General features: G+C 40.4%; 1 protein-coding gene across 1 annotated transcript; it reads right to left on the bottom strand.

Moving 5' to 3' along the window:
* Nucleotides 1-524: 524 nt before the first annotated feature.
* Nucleotides 525-7528, bottom strand: EDN1 (endothelin 1). The gene is made up of 5 exons (XM_037152911.2): nt 7036-7528; nt 5297-5456; nt 3693-3851; nt 3203-3316; nt 525-1691 (listed from the first exon to the last, which is right to left on the bottom strand). The coding sequence occupies exons 1-5, from the start codon at nt 7097-7099 to the stop codon at nt 1589-1591; spliced, it is 600 nt and encodes a 199-aa protein (XP_037008806.2). The 5' UTR covers nt 7100-7528; the 3' UTR covers nt 525-1588.
* Nucleotides 7529-24499: the final 16971 nt, after the last annotated feature.

The raw sequence follows: 24499 nt of genomic DNA, 5'->3' as shown, positions 1-24499 counted from the left end.
TCTTAATCTGAGCTAATAAAAAGCCACTGGGGCCCCTAACATGCTCTGAGCAGGCCATTTTTTCAAAGCAGCTCTGGTGTGAAACTATGTATAATTGGACACATTTTGGGAGGTTGGTTGCCTTGCCATTCCTTCCTTCAGTCCATTAATGGAGAAAGCACCTCTCAACACGCCATCAGCTTAAACTGTTGGATCCTGTCTAAAAGCCTAAGCAAAGCTAATGAATGAAGGCCCTGGAGAGTTTTCAGGTGAAGGGAAAACAGAAGGCTGCAATGTGGGAAAGACACCGGGGTTAAAGCTGGGTTTTGTTTTGTTTTTACATTAATGCAGTCCAAAGGCGACTTTTAAGATACAGATCAAGTTCTTTTTTAAAAATAGCTAAGACTATTTTTCTTCTAATTGTCACCTTTTTCAGAAACCATCTTTAATCCTTCCCCTTCATAATCATTACCATTTTGTCCCACTTCTTAGGATTTTAGAAATAATTCAAAATCAGTACAGCAGGGAAAAAAAACATTTATTTTATAAAGTCATTACCTTGACAGGCAAAAAAAAAGCATTTTCTCAATTTCATTCAGAAATACATTTTTTAAAAAACACATAGACCAATATGGCCTGCCCAGACATATTTAACATGGTAAATATAAGGAATAAATTGTTTGAATATAAATATCTATAAAAAAATAAGTACATCAAAATTTAATCCAACCTCTTCCATATGCCAGTTACATAATGGAAAATAATTTTACTTCTTTAAGTCATAACCAACATTTACTCTTCAATGCCTTTCATAAACCACCCAGGCTATTGTGTTTCCAAAAATCAAGGTAAGGAAATCTCCCGATTCAATGATCTTTTTTTCTTATGGATCAGAGCTAGCAGATCACCATGAAAAATGTGATATCTACTACTTGACACATTAGAGCAGACTTCTGTGAGGCTAGGGTTTAGTGTGGAGGACTGGGGAAAAGGATAGCAGGAGGGGGAGGAGCTTGGGTGGCAATAATTAAAGAGGAAATACTTCTGCCAGAGTGCAATACAGGTGAGGTAGAGTCATATTTATGAAACACATCCTGATTTACAGTAGTAACAGTTTCTTTCCATTTTGCATCTTGTGAATGAAAGAGACGGTCTTTTTTTTTTTTAACTCGAGTATGTTTTCGATTTGTGCATTTCTTAGAAAATCTTTTCCTGGACTTTGCAGTTGCTCCCTGAAAAGTGCCAGGTGCCTGAGTGAGACACAAAGACTCCCTTGAGAGCCCCTTCAGGAACCCCACCCACATGGAGTCCCTTTCCTCCCGGTGGAGAGTGCCACCAGAATCTGCAAGTCATTGCATCTCTCTGCTTTCTTTGAGTGGTCCGTTGTCATCCCAAAAGAGAGACAAAAGTAGTTCCCACTGATGGACTTTCTAACTGTTCTTGGAATGTTTAGAAGGAAGACACTGGTCCTTTGCATCTGGAACAAAAAACAGTCTTAGCAGGAAGGGTGTTTTTGCTCTGATCCAGGTCACTGTGGCAAGAGTGCCAGGCGGCTGCACAGCACGGCTCTCTCTGTGGAGGAGATAGCTTCAGACAGGACTCTTTGTCATCAGTGTGTTCGGTTGTGGGTCACTTTCTTCTCTCTGTAGAGCTTGGCTTTCAGCTTGGCAATACGGTAAGATGTTTTGATGCTATTGCTGATGGCCTCCAACCTGTTAAAACAAAATAAAAGAAAACAAATGCTATTTTTTAGAAAATCATCCCAGGGCAAAAGAAATATCTAAAATTAGAATCTGGCACAAAAAAAATTGTGTGCAGTTCCTGAACTTTCACAACCAACCACAACAGCCTGCTATACTCTGCTAACCTCAAGTGAAAATAAAGCCTGCCCTTTATGTTTATAGATGGGGATGGGGGCCACAGAAGAAGAGCGATATGTTCAGGTCTAAAGGGAATTGGGTATTAAATACAATTTGAAACTACAATTTCAAAGTAAACTACAGATAATCTCTCTCTCTTTTTTTTCTGTAGCCCCATTTCACCCACCACGTCCCTTAGCAGGAAAGAAAGAAAAGAAACATGTAAACATAGGCCCCAAGCAAATGTTCTATGGTAATTAAAGCAAACTTATTTTTGCAGGTTTTTTATTGTTGTTGTTTTGAAAGAGAAAGAAAGAGGGAAGAACTGTGACATTGATTTAGTAGTCAATATAATAGAAATTAATTTTTTAAACAAGTCCAAGTTAGTTCAGAAACTATAGTTTAGGAAATCTTGGGATATGGGAAAGCATCAGTGGCCCAAGAACATGACTATAGAAACTGCGCTGGCAAGTGTGGAGTCGCAGACAGCCAAGGCTGCCCCACCCCTCAGCAGTGAACAAGCAGAAGTGGTTCGTGATGGCCACACCTATGCACTGAATGCTCAGACTGCCATAGAACTTCTTGCCACTGGATTTCTAGGAAGAGTTTCTATGGACCACGAGAGGGAAATGTAGACCATGGGACAGGTCTGAAAGCAGGTTTCCTCCCTCCAGATTGTGAAGAATTCCAACATGTTTAGGATTTGAAAGGGTCATCAATGTGGAGCTGCTCAAAGCAAGCCCACAGTATTGCCTACACCAGATGCCTTCTCTGGCCCAGCTCATGACTGACAAGAATGAGGGAGATTCCTGGAACAGCACTGGATCTCCACCAAATGCATTTCCCTAGTAAAAATAAATAAATAAATAAACCTGGAAAACAGCGTGTTCCAACTTCCCAGCCTTACCTAATCACTTTGTTTTCCCTTTGCTCACTTGAATAACTGCTACTTTTTGAAGAACTTGATTATTTATGATATCTTGATTTAAAAAAAAAAAAAGAAACAAGACCTCTCCCTGAAATGACTTTTAGGTTCTGAGGGAAAGCAGTAAATATATTGACTGAGGGAAACAAAGGCTGGATATGATCAAATGACAAAAGTGTTTCAAGATATAATTTGTTTGGGAAAACTGAACTTCAGACTGAGGCGTGTGTGCTAACAATCACCCAAATAGATAGCACTCTGTTTCAAAGTCTTCAAAAAAATATTTGAGAGGCATTCCTTTGCTCTTTTTAACCTACAGAACATGAAGTTTCCCTTTGTTTTCATCTTCTAAGCCTTATTCCCACCAAAGTAAGAATGACCAGGCGAGCAGTCCATTGGCATTGGTGATGGGGGCTAGCTGTTACTAAGAACCTCTTACCTTCTTATTTTCCTTCCTTCCACCAGCTGCTGATGAATACACTTCTTTCCAAGCTTGGAACAGTCTTTTTGTTTCTTACGATTATTCCTGTCTTTCTGCATAGTGTCTTGGTCCCTGTTAAAATACACATAAGGAAAAACATTTTAGAAATGGTACCTTCAGTTACTCTCAATGTCTCTGTTAACCTCACTTTTTCTTAAAAATATTATTAAAGTATAGTTGACATACAATATCAGATTAGTTTCAGGTGTACAATATAGTGATTCAACATCTATATACTTTAAGAAGTGATCACCATGATAAGTCTAGTACTCATCTGTAACTGTGCAAAGTTATTATGTATTATTGATATTTCATCTGTCCTGTACACTACATTCCCATGGCTTATTTATTTTCCTACTGGAAGCTGTGCCTCTTATTTGTAGCATTATAACAGGAAGAAGGTCAGGAGACCATAAAACTATTTGAAAGCAAAGGTATTTCTATTCACCTGAGTGCTTTTCCTGCTTGGCAAAACTTCCAGCACTTCTTGTCTTTTTGGCTCGCACACTGGCATCTGCCGCTCTGGTCTGTGGCTTCTGTAGGAAATGAATCCTTTAAGGACCGCTTGGATCTCAAAGGGCTTCCAAGTCCGTATGGAACAATGTGCCTGGTATCAAAAGAGAGGAACAAAAGATATTAGAATAACTAATAGTCTTTAAAGTGATGCATTCTGTGGGGTGAACTCATTTCATCGGGACACACGGAGTTCACCACATGGTATTTGGTAGCAGAACTTAGGAGAGTGAAGTGTGGCGAGTCAGGGAGACGTATCTATCAAAGGCCCTGAGTGTGTATCTCCAACCAGGAGAAACCAGCTTTGCTAATTCAATTAAATTCCATTTCAACCCTTGACCAATTTGAATTTCTTCTGGACACATGCAGCATTGATTTTTGTCCAAAATTATGACATCTCTGCTTTGGTATCTGTTTCACATTTTCTTCCTTTTCTAATATTCTATTTAGTTAACAGATGGGGTATGGGGGATAGGGAATTCAAGGCCATGCGAAACCGTGACTCCCAAGATCTGGAAAACGTATTTTCAATTCCAGTCACATGATAATGCTAGAAGTGCCTCCTGAGAGAGGGCGGGAGGAGACACACTACGCCCAGGTTGGCACATCTCCTGCAATTTGGTGATATGACTACAGGAGAACTCCTTGCCAGAATGCTCTCCAGTAATTTCTAATGTTTGTTTTGATTTTCACTTAAGAAATAAAGTCCTCCCCTTGGAAGAATCACCCTACTAGTATAAAGCTTGCAGTGGTTTTTGTTTAGCCTGATTTGATTTTGTTTGGATTTTGGTCATCCTCACAATACTGGGAACCTGCAGGCACAATAAAATGTGGTTTTGTTTATGACTGTTTTGGATGGATGAGCTAGTTTTTATGGCGAAAGTGGGGAAAGTGCCTTCTTCACTCTGGAGAGAGAAGAGAAATCTATGACCCGTGTTTCTATAACTGTCTTGAAATGGGTTTTTCTAACGGGAAAGTACAGAGTCAGGACACCCAGGTTGTAAGTCTAGCACTGCCCCAAACTCATTCTTGCATGAGTGTCTTCAACATTCTGGGTCTTAGTTTTTCTATAAGTAGGATGAAAAGATTGGATTATAAAGCTTTATAATCTCTTCTGCCTCTTAAGTCTCTATCTTCCCAGGAGAAGCCAAATGACCTCAGCAACTTATTCCCTAAATGCAAACAGATCCCACTGAAAACACATTCCCCCAAGACACCACACTTAAAATTTCTCCTCATAAACTGTGTCAGCCTCCTGCTTGCCATCCACTCTTTCCATCTATCTTGCCATGAGTAGCCTGAGCCACGGGCCTCAAAAGACCCTCCCCTCTGTTGCTAAGAACCAAGCCGTCTTGTTCTTTTCAGAAATGGAGGGGCCCTGTCCCCACCCAGGGAGGCACTTCCATGTTGTCAGAAATGCTACTTTCAGAATCCAAACCAGCAGCTTCCCAGAAAAGCAGCTAGAGTAACTGGGCTCCAGTCTCTGGTGAAGCCAGAGCGAAGGAATGACTAGAGTTACAATGCCCTCTAGAGACTCACCCAGGAGTGTTGACCCAGATGATGTCAAGGTGGCAGAAGTAGACACACTCTTTATCCATCAAGGAAGAGCAGGAGCAGCGTTTGGAGCGGCGGGCTGCACTGGGAGAGGGCTTCTCTCCTCCGCTGTCCACCCCTGTGCTGAGCTCGGCACCCAAGACGGCTGTGGAGAGAAAGAGCAGGTCAGTGGGGAGCTCTCCTTGGAGGACAGAGGCACAGTGAGTCACACATGAAGCCTGCAGCCTGCCTTCAGGAAGAAACACAGAGGAAAGGGGGGCTTCATTTTCTGCCCTCCTTAACATGACTTCATCTTTACCCCTACTGCCTTACCGACCTTCAGAGATGTTACACAAGTGCAGAAGGAAGAACCGCCTGGAAAGGGACTTACCAGCCCCTTTGAAGCAGCCTTCAAGGAGATGCGTGGAAATGCTGCCTGTTAGAAATCTGGGTTGGCTTCTGCATGGAAATTAATAGGACGGATAGCACAAGCACAACCTTCAGTGGCTTAAAATTAACTGATGGCCAAAAATCTAAAACTAAATACATTGTATTGCCTCTTCCTAGGTTTGGAGCCACTTCTCCAGGTGGAATGACCTTCTGTGTAGGGGAGTACCCACCACATCACACCGTGTGCACAGGGTGGGGAGTAGCCCACGTGACATATACTCCTTGAAATCAGGTGGAGGTCAAGAGCATTGGGGAGGAGATTGCAAGGAAAGAAGAGAAATCAGCTCTTCAATATCCATTCCAGGCTGATGACTCCACAGAAACCACTGACCGAAGGCGAAGCTGAGCGGTGCTCAGGGGACTCAGTCAAGGTCCGGGGATCTTGGATTCAGAAGCCCCATTGCAGGGTGGCCTGTGTGGGACCTCGCCTCCCCCTCCCGCCGCAGCGCTGGCTCTTCTTCCTGACAAGTTAACCATGCAGCTTATCTGCCCAATTCTGTACATTTCAAATGATCAGACACATTCCAGGATTTTCATTCCCTTGACATCCTTTCTCGTTAGTCAGGGTCATGAAAAGACAAAAAAAGTGCGTTGACCCTGGAAGGGGGAACTGGGCAGATGCACAAGTCCTATCTAAATCCTTAAGCAGCCAATTTATCTCGGCTCCCCTCCCAGGACAGGTGAATAAAACTGAAAATAGAGCTCACGCTGTTTTGGGTGCCAAAAATCTGCCAAAAGAAACCTAAAGTCAATAATGACACACTTTAAAGAAAACATCTGCTTCACCCTGAAACCGCCTGGGGGGTTGTTCAACAGACTGTTCTGCAGGTGATTTTACTGCTCAAATATTGCTTGAAAGACTTGAATAAAATTCCTTGGCTTCAAGCTGAAATGTGTAAATACTTTACACATTAACACACTATAAAAACAGTATTTGTATAAGATATATGTTCCTATGCATCCTATTGCCTGTATGAACACACATACTGCAAATACACATTTGGCTAAATTATATCTTCTCTTTACCTTTCTTGAGTTATATTGTTACAAACCAAGAACATACACTATGCAATAATAATAATGTTATTTTAATGCTACAGGAGCAGTTGTATTTAATAATGGATTTTTCCCCACTAGAAAACTTAAGGAGCTTTGGATAATAATTCCCTAATCATTCTCAGAGAATGGATATCTGAGCTTCAGTAGCACAAAGAAGGGGAAGAACAGAAGCAAGAAAAGCATTAAAGTGGATAAGAAGACATTAACGTTCAGGATTTATAAGTCAATGTGCCTACCTGCCTCTGGAGCTCCTTGGAAAACCACAAACAGCAGAGACAAAATCACGGCAAAATAATCCATTCTGAAAAAAGGGATCAAAATTCCTCCCCTGCGAACTAAACCCGAAGGAAAAACGAAGAAAAACAGCTTCAGTTCCCTTAAAGCACTCCCGGTTATTCTGATCTCAAAGTGATCCGTCAGCCTAAGTGCCCTTTAATAGGGGGGAAAAAAGGTTCTGCCCGGGGAGCAGGCAGCAGAGCCGTCTGAAGACGCGCGGCCGGTGGTGCTCGGGACAGCAGTGGAGAAAGATCAAGAACCCTCGCAGCGCTCGCCCAGCGCAGTTGCAGAAGCGCGTCTGACCTGTACAGCTCTCCGCTGGCTTTTTATATTGAACCCCTATAGAGTGGGGGTAAACAGCTCCAACTTTATTCCAGCCCCAGACAATGTTATTGTGTTATTAGTCACCAACAGGCAACGTGCAGCTGGAGATAAGGCCAGGCTCTAAAGGAAATCACTGCTGACTTCAGAGGCAGACGCCCGCCGTCTGACAATTCAGGGGCAGGGCTAAGGAAAAGAAAATACCCATTGGAGACCTTTGGTAAACCTGCCCGTGCAGCTCTGGAGTCTGCTTCCCCTTTGCAAGCTGCCAGCCCCAGAGTTCAAGAATCAGAAGACGGACTCCAGAAAAGTCATACCATTGGTATGAAAAGTATGAGCTGCAGTTTAAATAGATTGTATTGTGTGCAGGGAATTTTTTTAATTGTTGTTCACTTCATTTTCCTTTTATGTCTCTCCGATCTCTTAGTGTTGATCAAACAAGGGAACGCTCTCCTTCATCACTCCCCCCCCCGGGGGTCAGATTATTTTAGAGATCAGTGTAATTTTTTCTCTTACTTCAAGCCCCCTCCTCTAAGTCTTTTATGCTGAAGTTCTTTGAGTCCATGGTGAAAAAGATCATGGCAAAGAAACAAGCTTTCATTTTTTTTTAAGTTAGAGCCCTTTCAGACATATACCCAATACTTTCAGTATAACTGATTTGAAGCACCCCCCCCCAAGGTTTTTTCTGTGCCCACCCTTTTTCCCCTACCCAGAACGCCCCACTTTCTATAGCACCAATCTGAAGAAATAGCGGGAGAGTAACACCAGGGGGAGACGAAGAGCTACAGGGGCTGATGTTTTATGAGGACAAAAAATAAAAGCCTGGGCTTCTAAATCACATAAGAAAAGGGTACCTGAGTGGGGAGTTGAGGAAAGGCAAGGCATGGCGCCTCATGTAAGAAAGGGGGCTGCCCCTCAGAACATGCCATTTACTCCCCACATAGGGGTATCTTTTCTGGGGTTTCTTTTCCTTTGCCTTCTTCATTCAGGACAAAAGGGTATACTTGTCCAGGGTTCGGTGACTACGCAGTGAGGGCGGCATTGGGAAGAAGGAAACACCTTGCCGAATAAGGGGATCGGATAATGCCTCCCATTTAATAATGTGCTTACATTCTTAAAACAATATCTTATTTAACCTTGAAATAGCCCCCTGAGGTACCCACAGGGCAGTTACCCAAGAGGTGACAACATGCTGTAGTGTATACATCAAAACATAAGTGTGAACCATGGGTATTTTCAATTAGTCTCATTTTTCAAGTGACAAAACTGAGGCATCCAGTATTTCCGTCCTCCCCCAGATGTCTCTCAGTGTGCTACCTAGGGCCAACGGGGTAAATTCAGAGCATCTTCTCTGCACAGGAAAAGGATGAGTCTACTACATTTAGTACTTAGGGATGCCATCAAATAGATGTTTTCTCCATTTCCTCACCTTGTTTTACTCTAGTTTTTGCACTTATGCCGGGAGGGGAGAGGAGAGGATTCAAATGTAGACCTATTTCCAATACTGAAGGGAACCCATAAACCATTTCTTCTGCCTTCTCCTTGCTTGCCCTTGACCTCTAAAATCAAAATGATAGATTTGATCCTAACACCAAATTTGTGGACCCAAGCATACTTGGGTCCCCTGAGTGTCCCTGGAAGTTACCACAGTTGGGGAGACAGTAACAGCAGCAGTATCAGTTCTATAATAAAATCTGCCCCCTAAAGAGCCACCGCAGCAAGAGCTGAAGATGGGGGAGAGGCAGGAACCCTCCCTCCCACACCCACACCCAGAAAGGCCTCCACCCAATCCCCAGGGACCTATGCCTGGGCCCTCTGCTTCCTCCCAGTGCTTACTTCAGCCCAGCCCAACCCCGGGGGGTGGGGGAGGGCTCAGCTGCTCCTAGGAAATGGGTGCCATCAAGTAGGAAGCCAGTTCTGTGCCCCTCATCTCTGACCAGTGTGTCCCAACCTCCTCTCCCCGGCAGACCACAAGGACAGCAGAGGAGAGCTGACGTCACATTCACAGAATCTAAGCTTTTCCCGAGAAGGGAAATGTGTCTTGGCAGGGATTCCCCTACACACTTTCCTTAACCTCCTGGCAACTTTGACAAAACACTGGTCCCAGTCAGGACCAACTTGTCCTAAGCCCTTCACCAGAAATGACCATCTTCACCCTTCCCAGTCTCCCTGGGTCCAACCTGATCTACCTTCTAGCCAAGAAGCCTGTGTCTCCACAGCCACCCCCACCTTGATAAGGCTGCCCTTGCAGGTTCCAGCAGCACCCAACAGTCAGGTGAAGAAGTGAAACAAAATGAAACTACCCACACACCTTCCCACAGCCGTCCCTGTACTCGTCTCCCATTCGTGTCATCCTGTGAAACCCTGTGTAAGTATTTTAATTATAAAAACAGAAAGTGGGTGGCAGTGATCTGTCCTTAAACCCCTTACCCTGGGTCTTCTGCTAAAATGTACAGGGTTTCAGACCTGGAAGTGTCCGTTTGTTCCAAGTACAATTTTGGCCCATCTCTTTGAACCCTGAGTTTCCAACATGCGTACAGGCATGTATAAATGTGTATGAGTATATCCATTTCTATTTCTTTGTGTATTATGGTAGAGTGATGGTATCTGCCTTCTCTGTCTATCTCCCATCTCCAGTTCCTGTGGCATCCTCTTCTTCCTACTGTAGAAGAAAGGGGAAGCCCCTTTTAAGCCCAGAGAAGGCAGCTATGGCACTGCCAGGCAGCTGCCCAGCAAGTAAGTTTTCCCAAGAAGCAAGAGAGGAAGGGAGAAAGAAGCCCAACCAACCAGTTTTACAAGCTGGATATTCCCACCTCTCCTCTTGAAGCATTGCTGCTGAGGGAGGTAGAAGAGGAGGAGGTTAAAAGAGCTGGACAAAGGAATAAACGTGGAGATCCCACTTCCATCCCCCGCCCCCCGCCCCGGGACTCCTCCAAGATCTAGGAACAGAAAGGCTCTTTGTGGCCATAGTCCACCTCAGAGACAGAAGGGAAGGGACAGAAAAGGAAAAGAAGATGGCTCCCCCCCTAACCAAACAGTTTGCTGTTACTGCTTTTCTTTTGTTGTTACACTTGAATACTAGAAACTATTTGATAAAGGTATTTTTATGTTTCTTTCTGTATCCCTTGCTATGTATTAATAGCTATCTATAAATAAAACACCGTGAGCCCCAAATACAGATATTACACAGTAGCAAAGTGTGCTGTTTTTAGCACTCATAAGCTTTGCTCTTTCTCAACTTTTGCGTAATAAAATTTGCAACTTTGCCAAGCCAGTAATCTGGTATGAGATGTTGCATTTAGCTCAGCAAAAAGAACAGCCATTAGATTGCTTGGTGACAACACAAAGAATGGGGAACTAGCTTATTGCAGGCAGTGAAGCTATCCCTGCCACGAGACCTGGTTCAGTTGTACAGAACTGTTGACTGCTTCACATTCTCCTTTGCACAGTGCTGCTGTGAATGACTGTGCACTGCAGACATGGTGCCATGAACAAACAGCTTCTCCCCACAGCCCAGAACAGAATGGCTGATTTCTCAGAGGAACAGGATGATGCTCAGGATAGATTTGTCTCATGCACTTTAAAAACATACAACTCCACGTGTGCAACTCCAATTCCTTGGCTCTTTCATCCATAAGACTATAACAGATAGCAAGTGCTTAGTTTAAAAGAATATACCCAGGTCTTCAACCTAGTATTCCTCAAACCTTAGTCATTCATAAACCTCTTTCACAACTTTGCCATATTTGTGTGTGCCACCCATACATTTTTAATGAGTATTTTTCCATACATCTGACCTCCTTTACTTGAATAATTTTAAGGGGGCTTATTATCACTACTACCCTAAGCAATATACATGATATCATGGTTTGTATGGTTAAATAAGGTACATAATTATGTGGTTAAACAATGTACACAAATCATAATATAATGATACAATACATGTTAAAATGAACATAATTGTATGTTCATTAAACTATTGGAAATAAAAAATATTTGACCATGTATGTACCTCATAAACCAGCACTAGCACATTTACCATTCTTGGAGAACATTATTACTTCCACCCCAATGTCTTATACCTCATTAGGTTAAGAATTAAGTCCTGCTCTAACTGGTATGACTCAGTGGATTGAGTGCAGGCCTGTGAACCAAAAGTTTGACAGCTCAATTCCCAGTCAGGGAACATGCCTGGATTGTGGGCCACAACTAGCAACCATCTCAGATTGCTTTGTAGCTTGGGCAGGGTGGCTCCAGACAAACCACAGATGGGGGTTAACCTTGGCCTGTACCACCCAGGAAGCCCCAGAACCTGTGCACCCAGTGGACAGCTACAGACCATGTTGGAACATCACCACCCTGCTCCCGCACTGCTGATCCTCCATGGAAGGTAGAAATTGGTGGTCAGTGGTCAGAGCCAGTCTTTGCAGCTGACTGGCTTGGGTAAATTCCTTTCATTGACCTGCCAACAGCTATCAAGTCTCAACTACAAGAGGAGGGTGTACTCAGTCCACATGGAGAGCACACCTCAAGTTCCCAGGTTAGGTGATAGGGGAGGCTGTGCCACTGGACCCTACAGGATACCTATTACATTAGGCCATGCTACCAAGACAGGGAGTCATAACAGCTCTACCTTTTACATAGAAACAAACACAGGGAGGCTGCCGAAATGAGAAAACAAAAGGACATGGCCCAAATGAAAGAACAAATCAAAACTCAAAAAAAGAACTAAACAAATTGGAGCTAAGCAGTCTATCGGATGCAGAATTCAAAACAGTGTTTTTAAGGATACTCAGGGAACTTAGTGAGGGCCTCAACAGCATAAAAAAGATCCATTCAGAAATTAAGGATACACTAAGTGAAATAAAGAACAATTTACAGGGAAACAACAGCAGAGTGGATGAAGCTGAGAATCAAATCGATGATTTGGAACATAAGGAAGCAAAAAACAGCCAATCAGCACAACAACAAGAAAAAAAGAACCCAAAAAAGTAAGGATAATGTAAGCAGGCTCTGGGATAACTTCAAACATTCCAACAGTCATATCACAGGAGTGCCAGAAGGTGAGGAGAAAAGGTAAGAAATTAGAAATCTATTTGGAAAAAATAATGAAATAGACATGCAAGTCCAGGAAGCACAGAGTCCCAGACAAGATGGATGCAAAGAGGCCTACTTAAGATACTTCATAATTAAAATGACAAAGGTTAAAAATAATAATAGAATCTTAAAAACAGTAAGAGCAAAGCAGTTAGTTACCTACAGGGGAGTTCCTATAACACAGTCAGCTGATTTCTCAAAAGAAACTTTGCAGGCTAGAAGGGATTGTCAAGAAATGTTCAAAGTCATGAAAAGCAGGGACATATAGACAAGATTTTTCTAACCTGAAAAGCTATCATTTAGAATCAAAGGGCAGATAAGGAGCTTCTCAGACAAGAAAAAACTAAAGCAGTTCATCATCACCAAACCATTATTATATGAAATGTTAAAGGGACTTATTTAAGAAAAAGAAGTCTAAAACTATGAACATTAAAATGGCAATACATACATATCTGTCAACAATTGAATCTAAAAAACAAACTAAGCAAACAAGAAGAACAGAGATGGAATCATGGATATAGAGTATGTTTTTTTTGATTCCCAGTCAGGGCACATGCTTGGGTTGCAGGCCAGTTCCCTGCAGGCAGGTTCCCAGCAGGGGACGCAAGAAAAGCAACCATACATTGATGTTTCTTTCCCTCTCTCCTTTCCCCCTTCCCCTCTAAAGATAAATAAATAAAATCTTTTAAAAAATTTTAGAGTATGTTTTGATGGTTACCAGATGGAAGGGGTGTGGGGAGGAAATGGGTGAAGAGGTGAGGGGATTGAGAAGTACATATAGGTAGTTAAAGAATAGCAATGGGGATGTAAAATACAGTATAGGACACAGAGTAGCCAAAAGAGTTATACACATGACACATGGGCAAGATGGACTGCCAGAGAGAGTGGGGGTTGCTGTGTAGAAGGGGACAAAGGGGGAAAAATTGGGACAGATGTAACAGTATAATCAATAAAATATAATAAATAAATAAATAAATATCTCTGTAAGTAAACAAATAAATAGAAGACCACTTGAGAGTGAGTGGAGTGCTATCCTCATTTCATTAAACCTGATTTATGCGGTCATTCTAGACAGGCTTCCCTTCCATGTGTTTGAATGGAATGGTAAAAGAAACTAATTCTGGAAGGCAGGTGTCATATACATATGCTTACCTTTATGTTTTTCTAAGTTGCATGATTGTGACATTTAGTAAGCTGACTCTGGTTTTAAGCCCACTGCTATCAGATCCTTCACACAACCTCCTTTAATTTAATTCTGATTGTGCATTTCTTTTTTGTTTTTAAAGAGATTGTTATTATTTTTGGAATGGTGGTTACCAAAGATTGGGGATGGGAGATGAGGGAAATGGGAAGATGTTGCTCAAAATTCCAGTTAGAAGATGAATAACTTTGGGGTATCTTATACACAAGGTTGTGAATATAGTTAGAAATACCATTTTATATACTTGAAAGATGCTAAGGGAGTCAATCTTCAATGTTCTCACCATAAAAGTAAAAATAAAATGTAAGTATGTAATTTAATGGAGCAACCATCATTTGCAATACATAAATATATCAAATCAACATGTTGTACACCTGAAACTTATACAATGTTATGTGTCAATTATATCCCAATAGAGTTGAAAAATAAGTTTCTTTCCTACCTCATATATAATGACAAAAAGTAAGCCAAAGTTCTTAGGTCTTTTTCAACATCTGTGTAATAAAATGTCTTTGGTGTCTTGCTTAAATTTAAAAAGATAACCTAGGAAAGTAGCAAGAAAATAATTCATTTGAAGTTCATTTTCATATTAGAAATCTGAAACCAGAAACCTTCTAATTTCATGTGAATCTATGTTTCTTGAGCTCCCTTTGGGTGTCAAACATAATTTTAGGTACTTATACCCAAGTTAATATCCTGGCATAGGATTAATAAAAGCCACCAGGGGAAAATCAACACAAAGGTGGAAGGGAGAACAATCACTGAAGTGAAGAAACATTAGGTACCAATAAGGAAGAGAGAGCTATGATAAACCTAGGGAGTAAATGATTCAAGAAAAAATCTTGGAATGAAAGAGGCTGAATGGAGGTTTTACAGGAGAGCAGGAAAAATCTTCAAAGACAAGAATTAGGAGCTGTGGCCAAGGAAAGGAAATGGCTAAGAGGGGCAGGAAATTTTAATGAGACATTTTGGTTATTGGATTCACAGTTTCAGCAGGACCAGATGGCCAGTGATAATGTAGGTGATATGTGTGGTTACTATTTCTGATATCTCTGTAATGTGCCAGTGGAATGCAGGATGTCTATAGTTTTCACACTGTGATTTCTGAAGTCTTAAGGATCAACATGGGCCACTAAAAGGAAAAGCCATAGGAACCATGAAGAATTCTTCTTATGTGTACATAAGCTCAAATGATTTTGAAAGTTCATTGTGTGGACCATGTCACCATTGGAAGGTCTGGATTATGTTTGTATTAAAAATATTAAATGAATTAAAAGTTTTCCCACATTTTGCAAATCTCCTCTTTTGGACTCAGCCATTTGCAAGGAGAAAACATTTCTGCTGCAGAGTTTTCTAAAAGTTCTGTATCTTTCTACTTTTCTTCTTGTCTTTCTTCCTTGTATGAGAAGATACAATACAAGAATCAATTTTATTATACCTACCTGCTGTCTACCTACAAATATTTCAAACCTCTCTCTCTAGACTATAATTTTGAAAGAGGGAAATTTTTCTTCAAGTAATTTTTTTCTCATGAATATGCAGGAACAAAAAAGAGAGAATTTATTACTGGTTGTCATCATAAGAAAAATGGGAGAAAAAGTGGGTTATTTTTTAAAGGGACATTTGGATTCATTTAAAAATGCAAATTAATTTTACAAGCTCCAGAATATATTTAATACTAATGATTTTGTTTGGTTTAGCATTTTCACTTTTCTCCATTTGTGGTGGGGGGAGGGGTGATGAAAACAACAACAAACACCGGAGTCATTGCAAGAAGAATTTTCCTTGAAATTGGTGTCTTTAAAATCATTTTTTCTGTGAAGCTAAAAAAATCCTGAATGCCTTTAATTAATATTATTTAATGTGATTAATTATTCTCTTTCTCTAAGTATAATTTTTACTAAGAACAGTGAAATAAGTCAAAGGTGATTGAAGTACACTTCTTTCCTATGTGTAACTCACAAGAGCAAAGAATGTAGAGTGATGACATTGTGTTTGTTGCTATCTTATGTCAATTTATTTTAGAGAAATATGGGGAAAGAAAAACAAAATGAAAGGAAGGAATACAGGAGGCATCTGCTGATGGCTGAAGCTCAGGCCATTGCAGGACTTCAGAGACAGCAGTATTGAAGACCCACTTTAAACAAAGAAAGGGAGGTGGAGAGGACTTGGGGGAGGAGGAGAAGGGGATGAAAAGGGGGATGAGGAGGAGGGCAAGGATCAGACATGAAGTCCTGGCCCAGTTCTCAGCCCTCCTCCTTTCTGGGATGTGAGGGAAGCAGAGACGCATGAATTAGAGAATCTTGAAACTGATAATGTTCATGCATATTACCTTGTTACAAAATGGAAAAGATCTTGTGAACTGCAAAGTAATTTGTCTAAAGAGTTTTTTTCCAAAGTTGTTTCAAGACTTGTCAGGGAGGGTTAACTAACATTTTCTAGATGAAACATTTTACAGCATTGTTTCTTTCTGACTGTTCTTTCTCCCCCAACGTCTATTCTATTTTTGTATATTATCTGGAAGAAACTATCTTTTTGGACTACTGACCAGGTCTCTACAGCAGCAGCCTCCTTTTCCCCAGTTCTCTCCCACACCCCACCCTCTTTCCAAGGGGCATTTTGCCACTTGGCGACTTGAATCAGACGACATGGGACAAAGATCACAGGTTTTCAATGCACAGAGACTTCCAACCAAACACTCACCTTCCCTCTTTGATTGGTTAACATCTTCTATATATGTAGATGAAGATATGTGTCGCTTTTCCCTTGCTCTCAAATGATGCCTGGGAAACAGTTAGGATAGTCTAATCCTAATTATGCTTTTTAGTTTCTTTCAATCAAATTTATACTTACTTGATTCCTTGCACTTAAAGATGATAGAATATTGGTTCAAAAGCCTAGATACATAATGTAAGAAATGATAAGTAATAAATTCTCAAGAGGTTTGATCAGGGAACTCAGAATCTAAAAAGGGCTACCACTTCTGGAGTAGCTTCCACTCAACTTAAGAACAAGAACAAAAAGAACATTTTGGAAAAGTAGAACTTAACTAGGGAAAGTGACCCATTCTATATTTTAGCCAGAAGGTCAAGTTACAGAACACCCAATTCTTAGGAAAGTGAAACTCTTAATAATGACATAGCCCAAATATAAGTTATACAACTTACCAAGAACTAGTGTCAACTAATTAAATGACTCCTCACTTAGACAAAGTGCTTAGCCTCCTCCCTCTATTTGCCTTTCCCCATTATAAAATGAGAAAATAGCATCCATCTGCCCCTTGTCCAAGATGTACAAATGAAAGTGGTTAGTTCAGGCTATATGTCAAAGGATGGAAACAACCATGTCAACTGGAAAAGTTTAATTAGCGAAGTGTACAGGGATCCACATGCAATTCTTTTTAAGACAAGGATACAGGGTGGGGGAAGGAAAAAACAAAACATCTCCAAGTAGAGAATATAAAATAAATTAAAAGGGCCCAGGGAAAACAGTTTTATAGACTTTCTGTTGCTGGGTGTTGCCTGGGAGAAAATGCTTAATATCAAAATGTTAAGTAATGGTAGAGATCCTCTATTTGAAAAGTAAAAAAAAAACAAAAAACAAAAAACAAAACAAAAACAAAAACGAAAAACCAAACCTGAAACACAAGGAATTGTGTAACACATGCCTGAAAGAGGAAGGGGAAGGCCATCGGGATGAAGATCTGCTTCCGAGGCTGAGCACATCAGATCTTCCTAATTTTGGCTGAAATTTTGAGACTCAAGCCATACAGTGGGCAGTGGAAAACATGCAGCTTGTAAATACCTAAAAGAGAAAAAAATATTATTTGAACCAAAAAGTTCCTTTTACTTTAATTGACTGTAATTTTTTAAAATCTGGGATGAAATTTGTTTTAGAAATTTTCTATAATGAATCGAGGTACTTTAGAGAGCTTTAGAGATACTAAACCAATTATATATAAGGCAAAACACTAAAATGCTTTAAGTAAGAAAACAGAGAATGAAGAATTTCAATGTTCCAATTTATGACAATGTTAAGGACAAAGTCGTCAAATATGTAATTCATCAGTGTCTGTTAAAGGTTAATGTGGAGCATAAAATTACTATTACTTTCAAAAGAATATGCTATTAACAAGATTAAGTTACCATAATATATAAAGAAAGAAGTTTTCTCTCCCAATCGTACATTTTTATATTAAAAGTCACCTCCACCCTGAAAAAGCAGAACTGGTGCTGCTCATGTTCGCTGAGAATATGAAGATCCTTTTAATGTTCCGCTTAATTTTTTTTTTAGTAAGCTTGAGTTCACTCTAGAAACAAGTTCTTTTTTCTTTTCTTTTATTACAAAGCTGCTTTTTCACAGATAGATTAAAACCATCTTTACATCTGTACTTGATTATATTCCCTTCCTCACATTTTTTAATGTAGGTTTTTTATAAGCAATTCTAACAAGGCCTCTTCCCGCTTATTTGTAGAGATTTCTATCATTTTTCTTCTCCGTCAAAATTGTTTATGTTTGGATATTTTATAGTTACACTTTTTGAGTTGCAGTTTTAGTTTCCCTTTCTTTTTGAACAGTTTCTGTTTCACAATCTCTGAAGGTTTATAATTAGTGTTTACTGTAAATTTTGTAACCTCCTTTCCAGGGTTCTGTGCTATCTGTCTGCCTTCATTCTGGATTTTCCTTCTCTTATTGTTAAGAGGAATACTAGGTAATAGTTTCACTTAATGTTCTTCGTTATTTTCACTTCTTCAGGCAGATTCACATTTTACTAATGGCAGGTTTATGAGAAATGACTGTGCAAGAAAACACCATTGCTGAGCAAAAGCATGTAAAATGATTGATAAAAGGAAATCTGTTCTCACAAACTCTTATGTAACAAAATTTGTCCAAAACCAGCCTGACCCTGATCTCTCTCTGGCCCTGTTCCCATCCTTCCAGCTTCTCCCTTTTGTGGGTACCACTATAGCTCCTGGCTTCTTGTGTAGGCTCCTCCATCCTACTACCCAACACTTCATCCCTAGTTCCCAGCTCCTCTCTGCCTTGCGGGCCCAGCACTCCCCTTCTCCACCCCACTCCTCCCCAAACTCAACACCACACTTCTCTGGGTACTTTCTAGAGCAGACAAATCTCAGGCCATTCCCACCTCCTTTTCTAGAGATCATATTCATATGACACATCTTCCCTCCTTTTTCCTGGTTACTGTGTGTTGTAGTGGAAAGAGCACTGAGCTTCAGTTGCAAATCAAATCTCTGCACTGCTGAGTAAAAAGACACCACTCCTTTCTTCTTAGATCTTTAAGGTAGTGGGAGAGACAGCCAAAAAGTCAACAGATAAATAAATGAACATTGACAAGGCCCCGAGAAGGCCTATGGGAGCTGGGGCTGCTACGTTTTTCTGACTGCTAAATTGAGAGTTGTGCTGCAAGCACTTCGGAGAAAAGAGGAAAAAATAAAAGCATGCAGATTCTTAAATAAATAAAATATTTTTTTTAAAAAAGCCCCAGCTGGCGTAGCTCAGGGGATTGAGCGCAGGCCTGCGAACCAGAGTATTGCGGTTTGATTCCCAGTCAGGGCACATGACTGGGTTGCAGGCCAGTTCCCAACAGGGGACTCACGAGAGGCAACCATACATTGATGTTTCTCTCCCACTCTTTATCCTTCCCTTCCCCTCTCTCTAAAAATAAATAAATAAAATATTTTGAAAAGCATGCAGATTCAGATGGAAAGGCAGTGTTAAAAAAAAACTGGAAAAACTGGCCAAGTGCTAAACTTTATGAAAGATTGAGTTTTCTAAGCTCGTTTTCAAGATATTTTTAAGTGTAGAATATAAAGGAAAAGCAAATGTATAGTACATGTGATAAATTTTTAAAAGTAAATGTATGGTATACATGTCTTATACATAAAGGTGCATGGGGTTGTGAGTAGTTTAAGGGGGGATAGAGATGGGAGCTGCCCTGTGATGTGGTTGTAACCCTGCAGCATGACGGCACCTTCAGGAGCCGCTGGTACAAGTCCAGAAAAGGAAGGAAAATGGCTGGTACCCAGGGCCTGAGAAAAGCAGAGATCCCTGGGAACTCATGTTATTTGCTGAAGTGTAATCCAGAGAAAATACTCAGTGAGGATAGCCGTTATTGTAAACAGGAGGGGTTGCCGACAAACTTTGTTAGCTGTAAGCCATCCAGGTAACTACCCCAACAATGAGTATTTGGGGGATAACTGGCTAATTGGGGCCTTCTGCTTCTCCTCCTAGATGCTTTCAAGCTAGTCCTTAATGGGGAGAAAAAAAGAGATAGAATTTGAATCAGTTAATTTTCTAACTCATTAAGTGTTCCTGTGAAGAATTACATACAGAGGAAATTAGACTAATGACTAGCAACCTAAGAAAAGGAAAATCTAAACTTTAACAGGTTTCAAATCCCAGTCCCTCATTCCTCATCATTCCAGGTAATTGAGAGTCCAAAAGTGAAAATCATGTGTCCGTCCTGCAAACTCTGCCTTAGTGATGGGCGTGGAGAGGTGGGACGATCACAGCATCTTGGTTGGTAGCGTACCCCAGCTCTACCACCTCTCAGATTCCGTTTCTGCATCTTGAAGAGGCAGGTGGCGATCCCAATCTGGAAACCCTTGGCATCTGTCACACCATTGTCTCCTTAGGTCCTCAACCTGTTGGGTGGACCCAACTCCATCTCTTTTGCAGGCGTCTTTTCTCTTTTTGCCAACTCCGGAAATATTGGAATTTCCCCAGGTTCTGCCTTTGGTCCTTTCCTTTTCTTATCCAATAGTTGCCTTTTGGGTTATTGTGCGTGTGTGTTTGTGTGAGTGTGTGTGTGTGAGTGTGTGTGTATGTGTGTGCTTAAGACCTCTATGAATTGACCACTTCCAAATTCATTTCTCACTAATTATGTAAGCTTGGGCAAGCTATACTTACTCTTCTTCCACTTTTTCATTTATAAAATATGAAAAAATGGCATTTAACATCACCGTGTTGGTGTGAGTACTAAATGAGTTCATATATGTAAAGCCTATAGAATAGTACCTGGCACATAGTTAATGCTCTATAAATGTTAGCTATGGTGTAACTACTACCCTCCTAGTTTCCCAAGCCAGAAATGTACAAGTCATCCTTGACACCTGCACTTCTTCCTCCTCACTTTCCTAATTGTATCAAGTCTACCTTCTCGCAGCCTTTCCACTGGCTGAACTGCTCAGTGACCTTGTGACTAGTCTCCTGCCTCTAGTCTCTCTCCAAAATTCATTCAAGACATTGCAAGATAATGAAGTAAGTTTATTTTTTAACTTACTAGAAGTTCCAATAAAAAGTTTCATAGGGAGATAATTAGGCAAACAACCAGCGTAATAATGGGGAGATCATATAAATGTCCATTATAGCAAGGTCCCTGTACCTCATTCCTTAACATCGCAGATAATCAGAAGTGCAAAAATAAAAATAATAATAATTATGTCTTTATTCAAACTGCTGACAGATTTATTTTTGGAAAATGCAGACTAATTCTACTTCCCCCCACACTTTAAATTTTGTAGTGCTTCTAAAATGAATTTAAAATCTTCATATGGCCTTGCTCCTCAGCCATATGTATTCCAGCAATGTCCTTGAACTTGTCAAACTCCTTCTTGCCTCTAGAAGCCTCCTCCTGTTTTCCCCTCTTCCTGCTGTGAATCTGTCCCTTCATTTCTGTACTGATGTTTCAAGACCCCAGGTCATTCCCAAACCCCTCCTTATACATATTTACCAAGCCTGGTCTAACTGCTTTTACTAAGGCTTGTTATCCTTTGGCTAAGATTAAGTGTAGGTGCCCCTCCTAAGGCTCCTACATAATAACTCTGTGCAGACTTCTTGCATAATACTTATTATACCCAATTATAATCACTGGTTGTTCTCCTGCCTCACCTTCTAGACTGTAAATTCCTTGGCGTAAAGGAATGTACTTTATTTATCTTTGTTTTCCAGCTCTGCACAGTAAATTTTAGAAAGTACTAAGTAAAATGTATTTTTAAATGTAAGTTGAATTTATAATGAACATAAAGTTCCCAGCACAATGTCTGTACTAACAGTCACTTAGTTTTCTACCTTTTCCCCTGCTAGAAAATGCCAGCTGAATAAAAATTTTCCCGCCTAGGAAGAGCAATATCTTTGTATAAATAACAAAACTCTTTATGTGTTGGAATTCTTCAATTGCACTGATGCACACACACACAAGCCAAGCCCCTCTTGAGTCCTCAGTTTGTACTCTAACCATCTAATTAAGAAGGGAGATATGGATGCAAGCCCTCTACCCTTTAACTATCTCCTATGACTCTTCCAAAAATAGCATTTATTTAGCCTACCTGAAAGTGTTTGCCCTGGATCCTGTTTGAAGAAAATGGGGAATTTTATATTTATATGATAAGTTATCATCTTCATGGTCAAGTCCAAAGGCTGGGGGAAAACTGAGGTTTGGTTACAGTAGAGAAGAAAATTACTAATTGCAGATCTGCTGTGTGAAGTGAAAAATGTCTATTTTAATCAGTTTTATAACAAAAGAAATATGTGTAACCAGGCCAAGTCTCGTTCTTCAAGAATTCATGCCAAGACTCTTCCCCATCCTTCTCCTGCATTCCAAGTGAGCAGTAGCTTCAGGGCCAAAAATGACTCACCAGGACACTATTTTTCTGTTTGTCCATGTGAGTTGAAGGAAGCATGTGTTCAAGGGAAGGGGCAGGAACTCCAGCAGCAAGCAGCCTGCTGAGGGGCCCTGGGACCTAATGGCCAACATATGAGCAGGAGCCCTTGGCAGGACCTTGCAGGCACTACTGGAGGTGCTCTTGGGATAAAGAGTGTTTGGAGTTGGCATGGTGTTCTGGCATATCACTAAGCATTTAGATCTGGAAGGAAATCAACTAATAACCTCCCTAGATCACATTATGGATCTTTGGGGATATATGCCAACAGAAAGAAGAAAACATGCAAAAATTATATAGATCCAGGACCTGGTTCTCCCACCAAAGAACCAGAAGTATTTCCTAAATCCAAAGTAAATAGAAATATTATTGTTAATGAAGTTAGAAGGCCTGAGTCAAATCCCAGATCCAGTATTTACTAACGATTTGTTTTTTGGACAGTTGCTTAGTCTCTCTGAGCCTTAGTTTCCACAGAGGCCAAGAGGATACCTGACTAGCTATAATGACAGGCAAATAAGACAAAGAGTTTTAAAGCACTCGACACAGTGCCTGGCCCAAAGTGGGTGTATAAATGATTTGAGTTCATTCTGGAAATACCAATGTCAAATCTCTTGTGGACCACGCAGTATTCTGGATGCTGGTAATACAATCATGAGCAACACAGTCCCTGAGCTCATGTCCTTCAATTCTAACTGGGAAAGAAACACAAGAAATAAAAATTTGGGCTGAAATGTGAAGAACATTTTAAAAATAGGTTGGCACTTTTTTCATCAGAGAACTATAGTTTCTTCTTTTATTGGGGTCTTTCCAAGATTCATTAAATGCACCCAATGTATATCAATTACATCACAGGGCTCTGTACTAATATGCAACCAATTTGCTCTTCTACTCAGTCTGTCTCCATTGCACTCTGCCAAGAAGTCAAAGAGCCTTTTATTAAAAGTCATTGCCTCACAATCCTCTAAGTTTTAATTTTTATCTATATCTAAATGAAGTATATTAGAATTAATTGCATCTCAAACTGCAATTTTTTTCTGGTCTAATACATCTTATAGGGTGCAGTTTATCATTCACTGGTCAAAAGACAATGCATTTAATCACAGTAAAAGTGCACAAAATACCTGCTTCTAAGGGCAGAAGGTTGATTGTTTTTTTAATATTTCATTGAAAGCCAAGTGATGATAACAGATGAAGTTTCATCCATATGAATACAAGTGAAGTACAACAGGTGCATAAGAAAGAACTCTGCTCCTTATTTAATGCCTCATCCCCCCCCCCATTCACTGGTATTTCTTAACAGAGACCATTTTTTTTAGTGTATGATGACTTCATACTTCCCATGAAATTTGCTAGCTCTTTTTTCTTTATTTTCCACATTAGATTTTCTTCATAGCTCCTGTTCTGTTTTTTCCACATTTTTACTATATTTTTCCATTACCATTTAGTCCCCTAACACCCTTCACACCCCACCCATAATCACCACACTGTTGTCCATGTTAATGAGTATTTTTTCTTTTTGGGGGGTCAATCCCTCACCTCCACCCTCCCTGTCCCCCTTAGCTGTTATATGCTCCAGTTCTCCAGTAACCCTGACAGAAAGGACACTAACTGAAGTTCTAGGATAACAGGAGAACATCACTTGAACCATGAGTCCACTAGTCTTTCCTACAGCTTGATGGCTTAGGGCAATAAATCGGTTCCCTAAAATTTGGAAATCCCTGAACTATGGTTAGAATCAGGAGTGTTGTAGCTAAGCCATAACTTTATTTTTTTATTTTGTTTAAATTTATTTTTAAGTATATTATATTGATTATGCTATTACAGTTGTCCCATTTTTTCTCCCCTTTATCTCCCTCTGCCCTGCACCCCTCTCCCCCCAGCATTTTTCCCCCCTTAGTTTATGCCCATGGGTTGAACATATAAGTTCTTTGGCTTCTCCATTTCCTATATTATTCTTAACCTCCCCTGTCTATTTTGTGCTCACTAGTTATGCTTCTTATTCCCTGAAACTCTTTCCCCCCATTCTCCCCCCATCCACTCCTGACTGATAACCCTCCATGTGATCTCCATTTCTGAGATACTGTTCCTGTTGTAGTTGTTTGCTTAGTTTTTGTTTTCATTCCA

The sequence above is a fragment of the Artibeus jamaicensis genome, unplaced genomic scaffold, assembly GCF_021234435.1.
Source record: "Artibeus jamaicensis isolate MK-2021 breed Jamaican fruit bat unplaced genomic scaffold, CSHL_Jam_final contig_482, whole genome shotgun sequence".
Taxonomy (NCBI): domain Eukaryota; kingdom Metazoa; phylum Chordata; class Mammalia; order Chiroptera; family Phyllostomidae; genus Artibeus; species Artibeus jamaicensis.
This window is presented reverse-complemented; position numbering and strand designations above follow the sequence as displayed.

Bases quoted from the DNA above. Each gene is read 5' to 3' on its own strand.
- EDN1 (XM_037152911.2), bottom strand. From the start codon at position 7,099: ATGGATTATTTTGCCGTGATTTTGTCTCTGCTGTTTGTGGTTTTCCAA. The intron at 3,852-5,296 runs GTGAGTCTCTAG...TTTTGATACCAG, and splicing joins ATCTGGGTCAACACTCCTGG to GCACATTGTTCCATACGGAC. The intron at 1,692-3,202 runs GTAAGAGGTTCT...TTGTTTTAACAG, and splicing joins GAAGGAAGGAAAATAAGAAG to GTTGGAGGCCATCAGCAATA.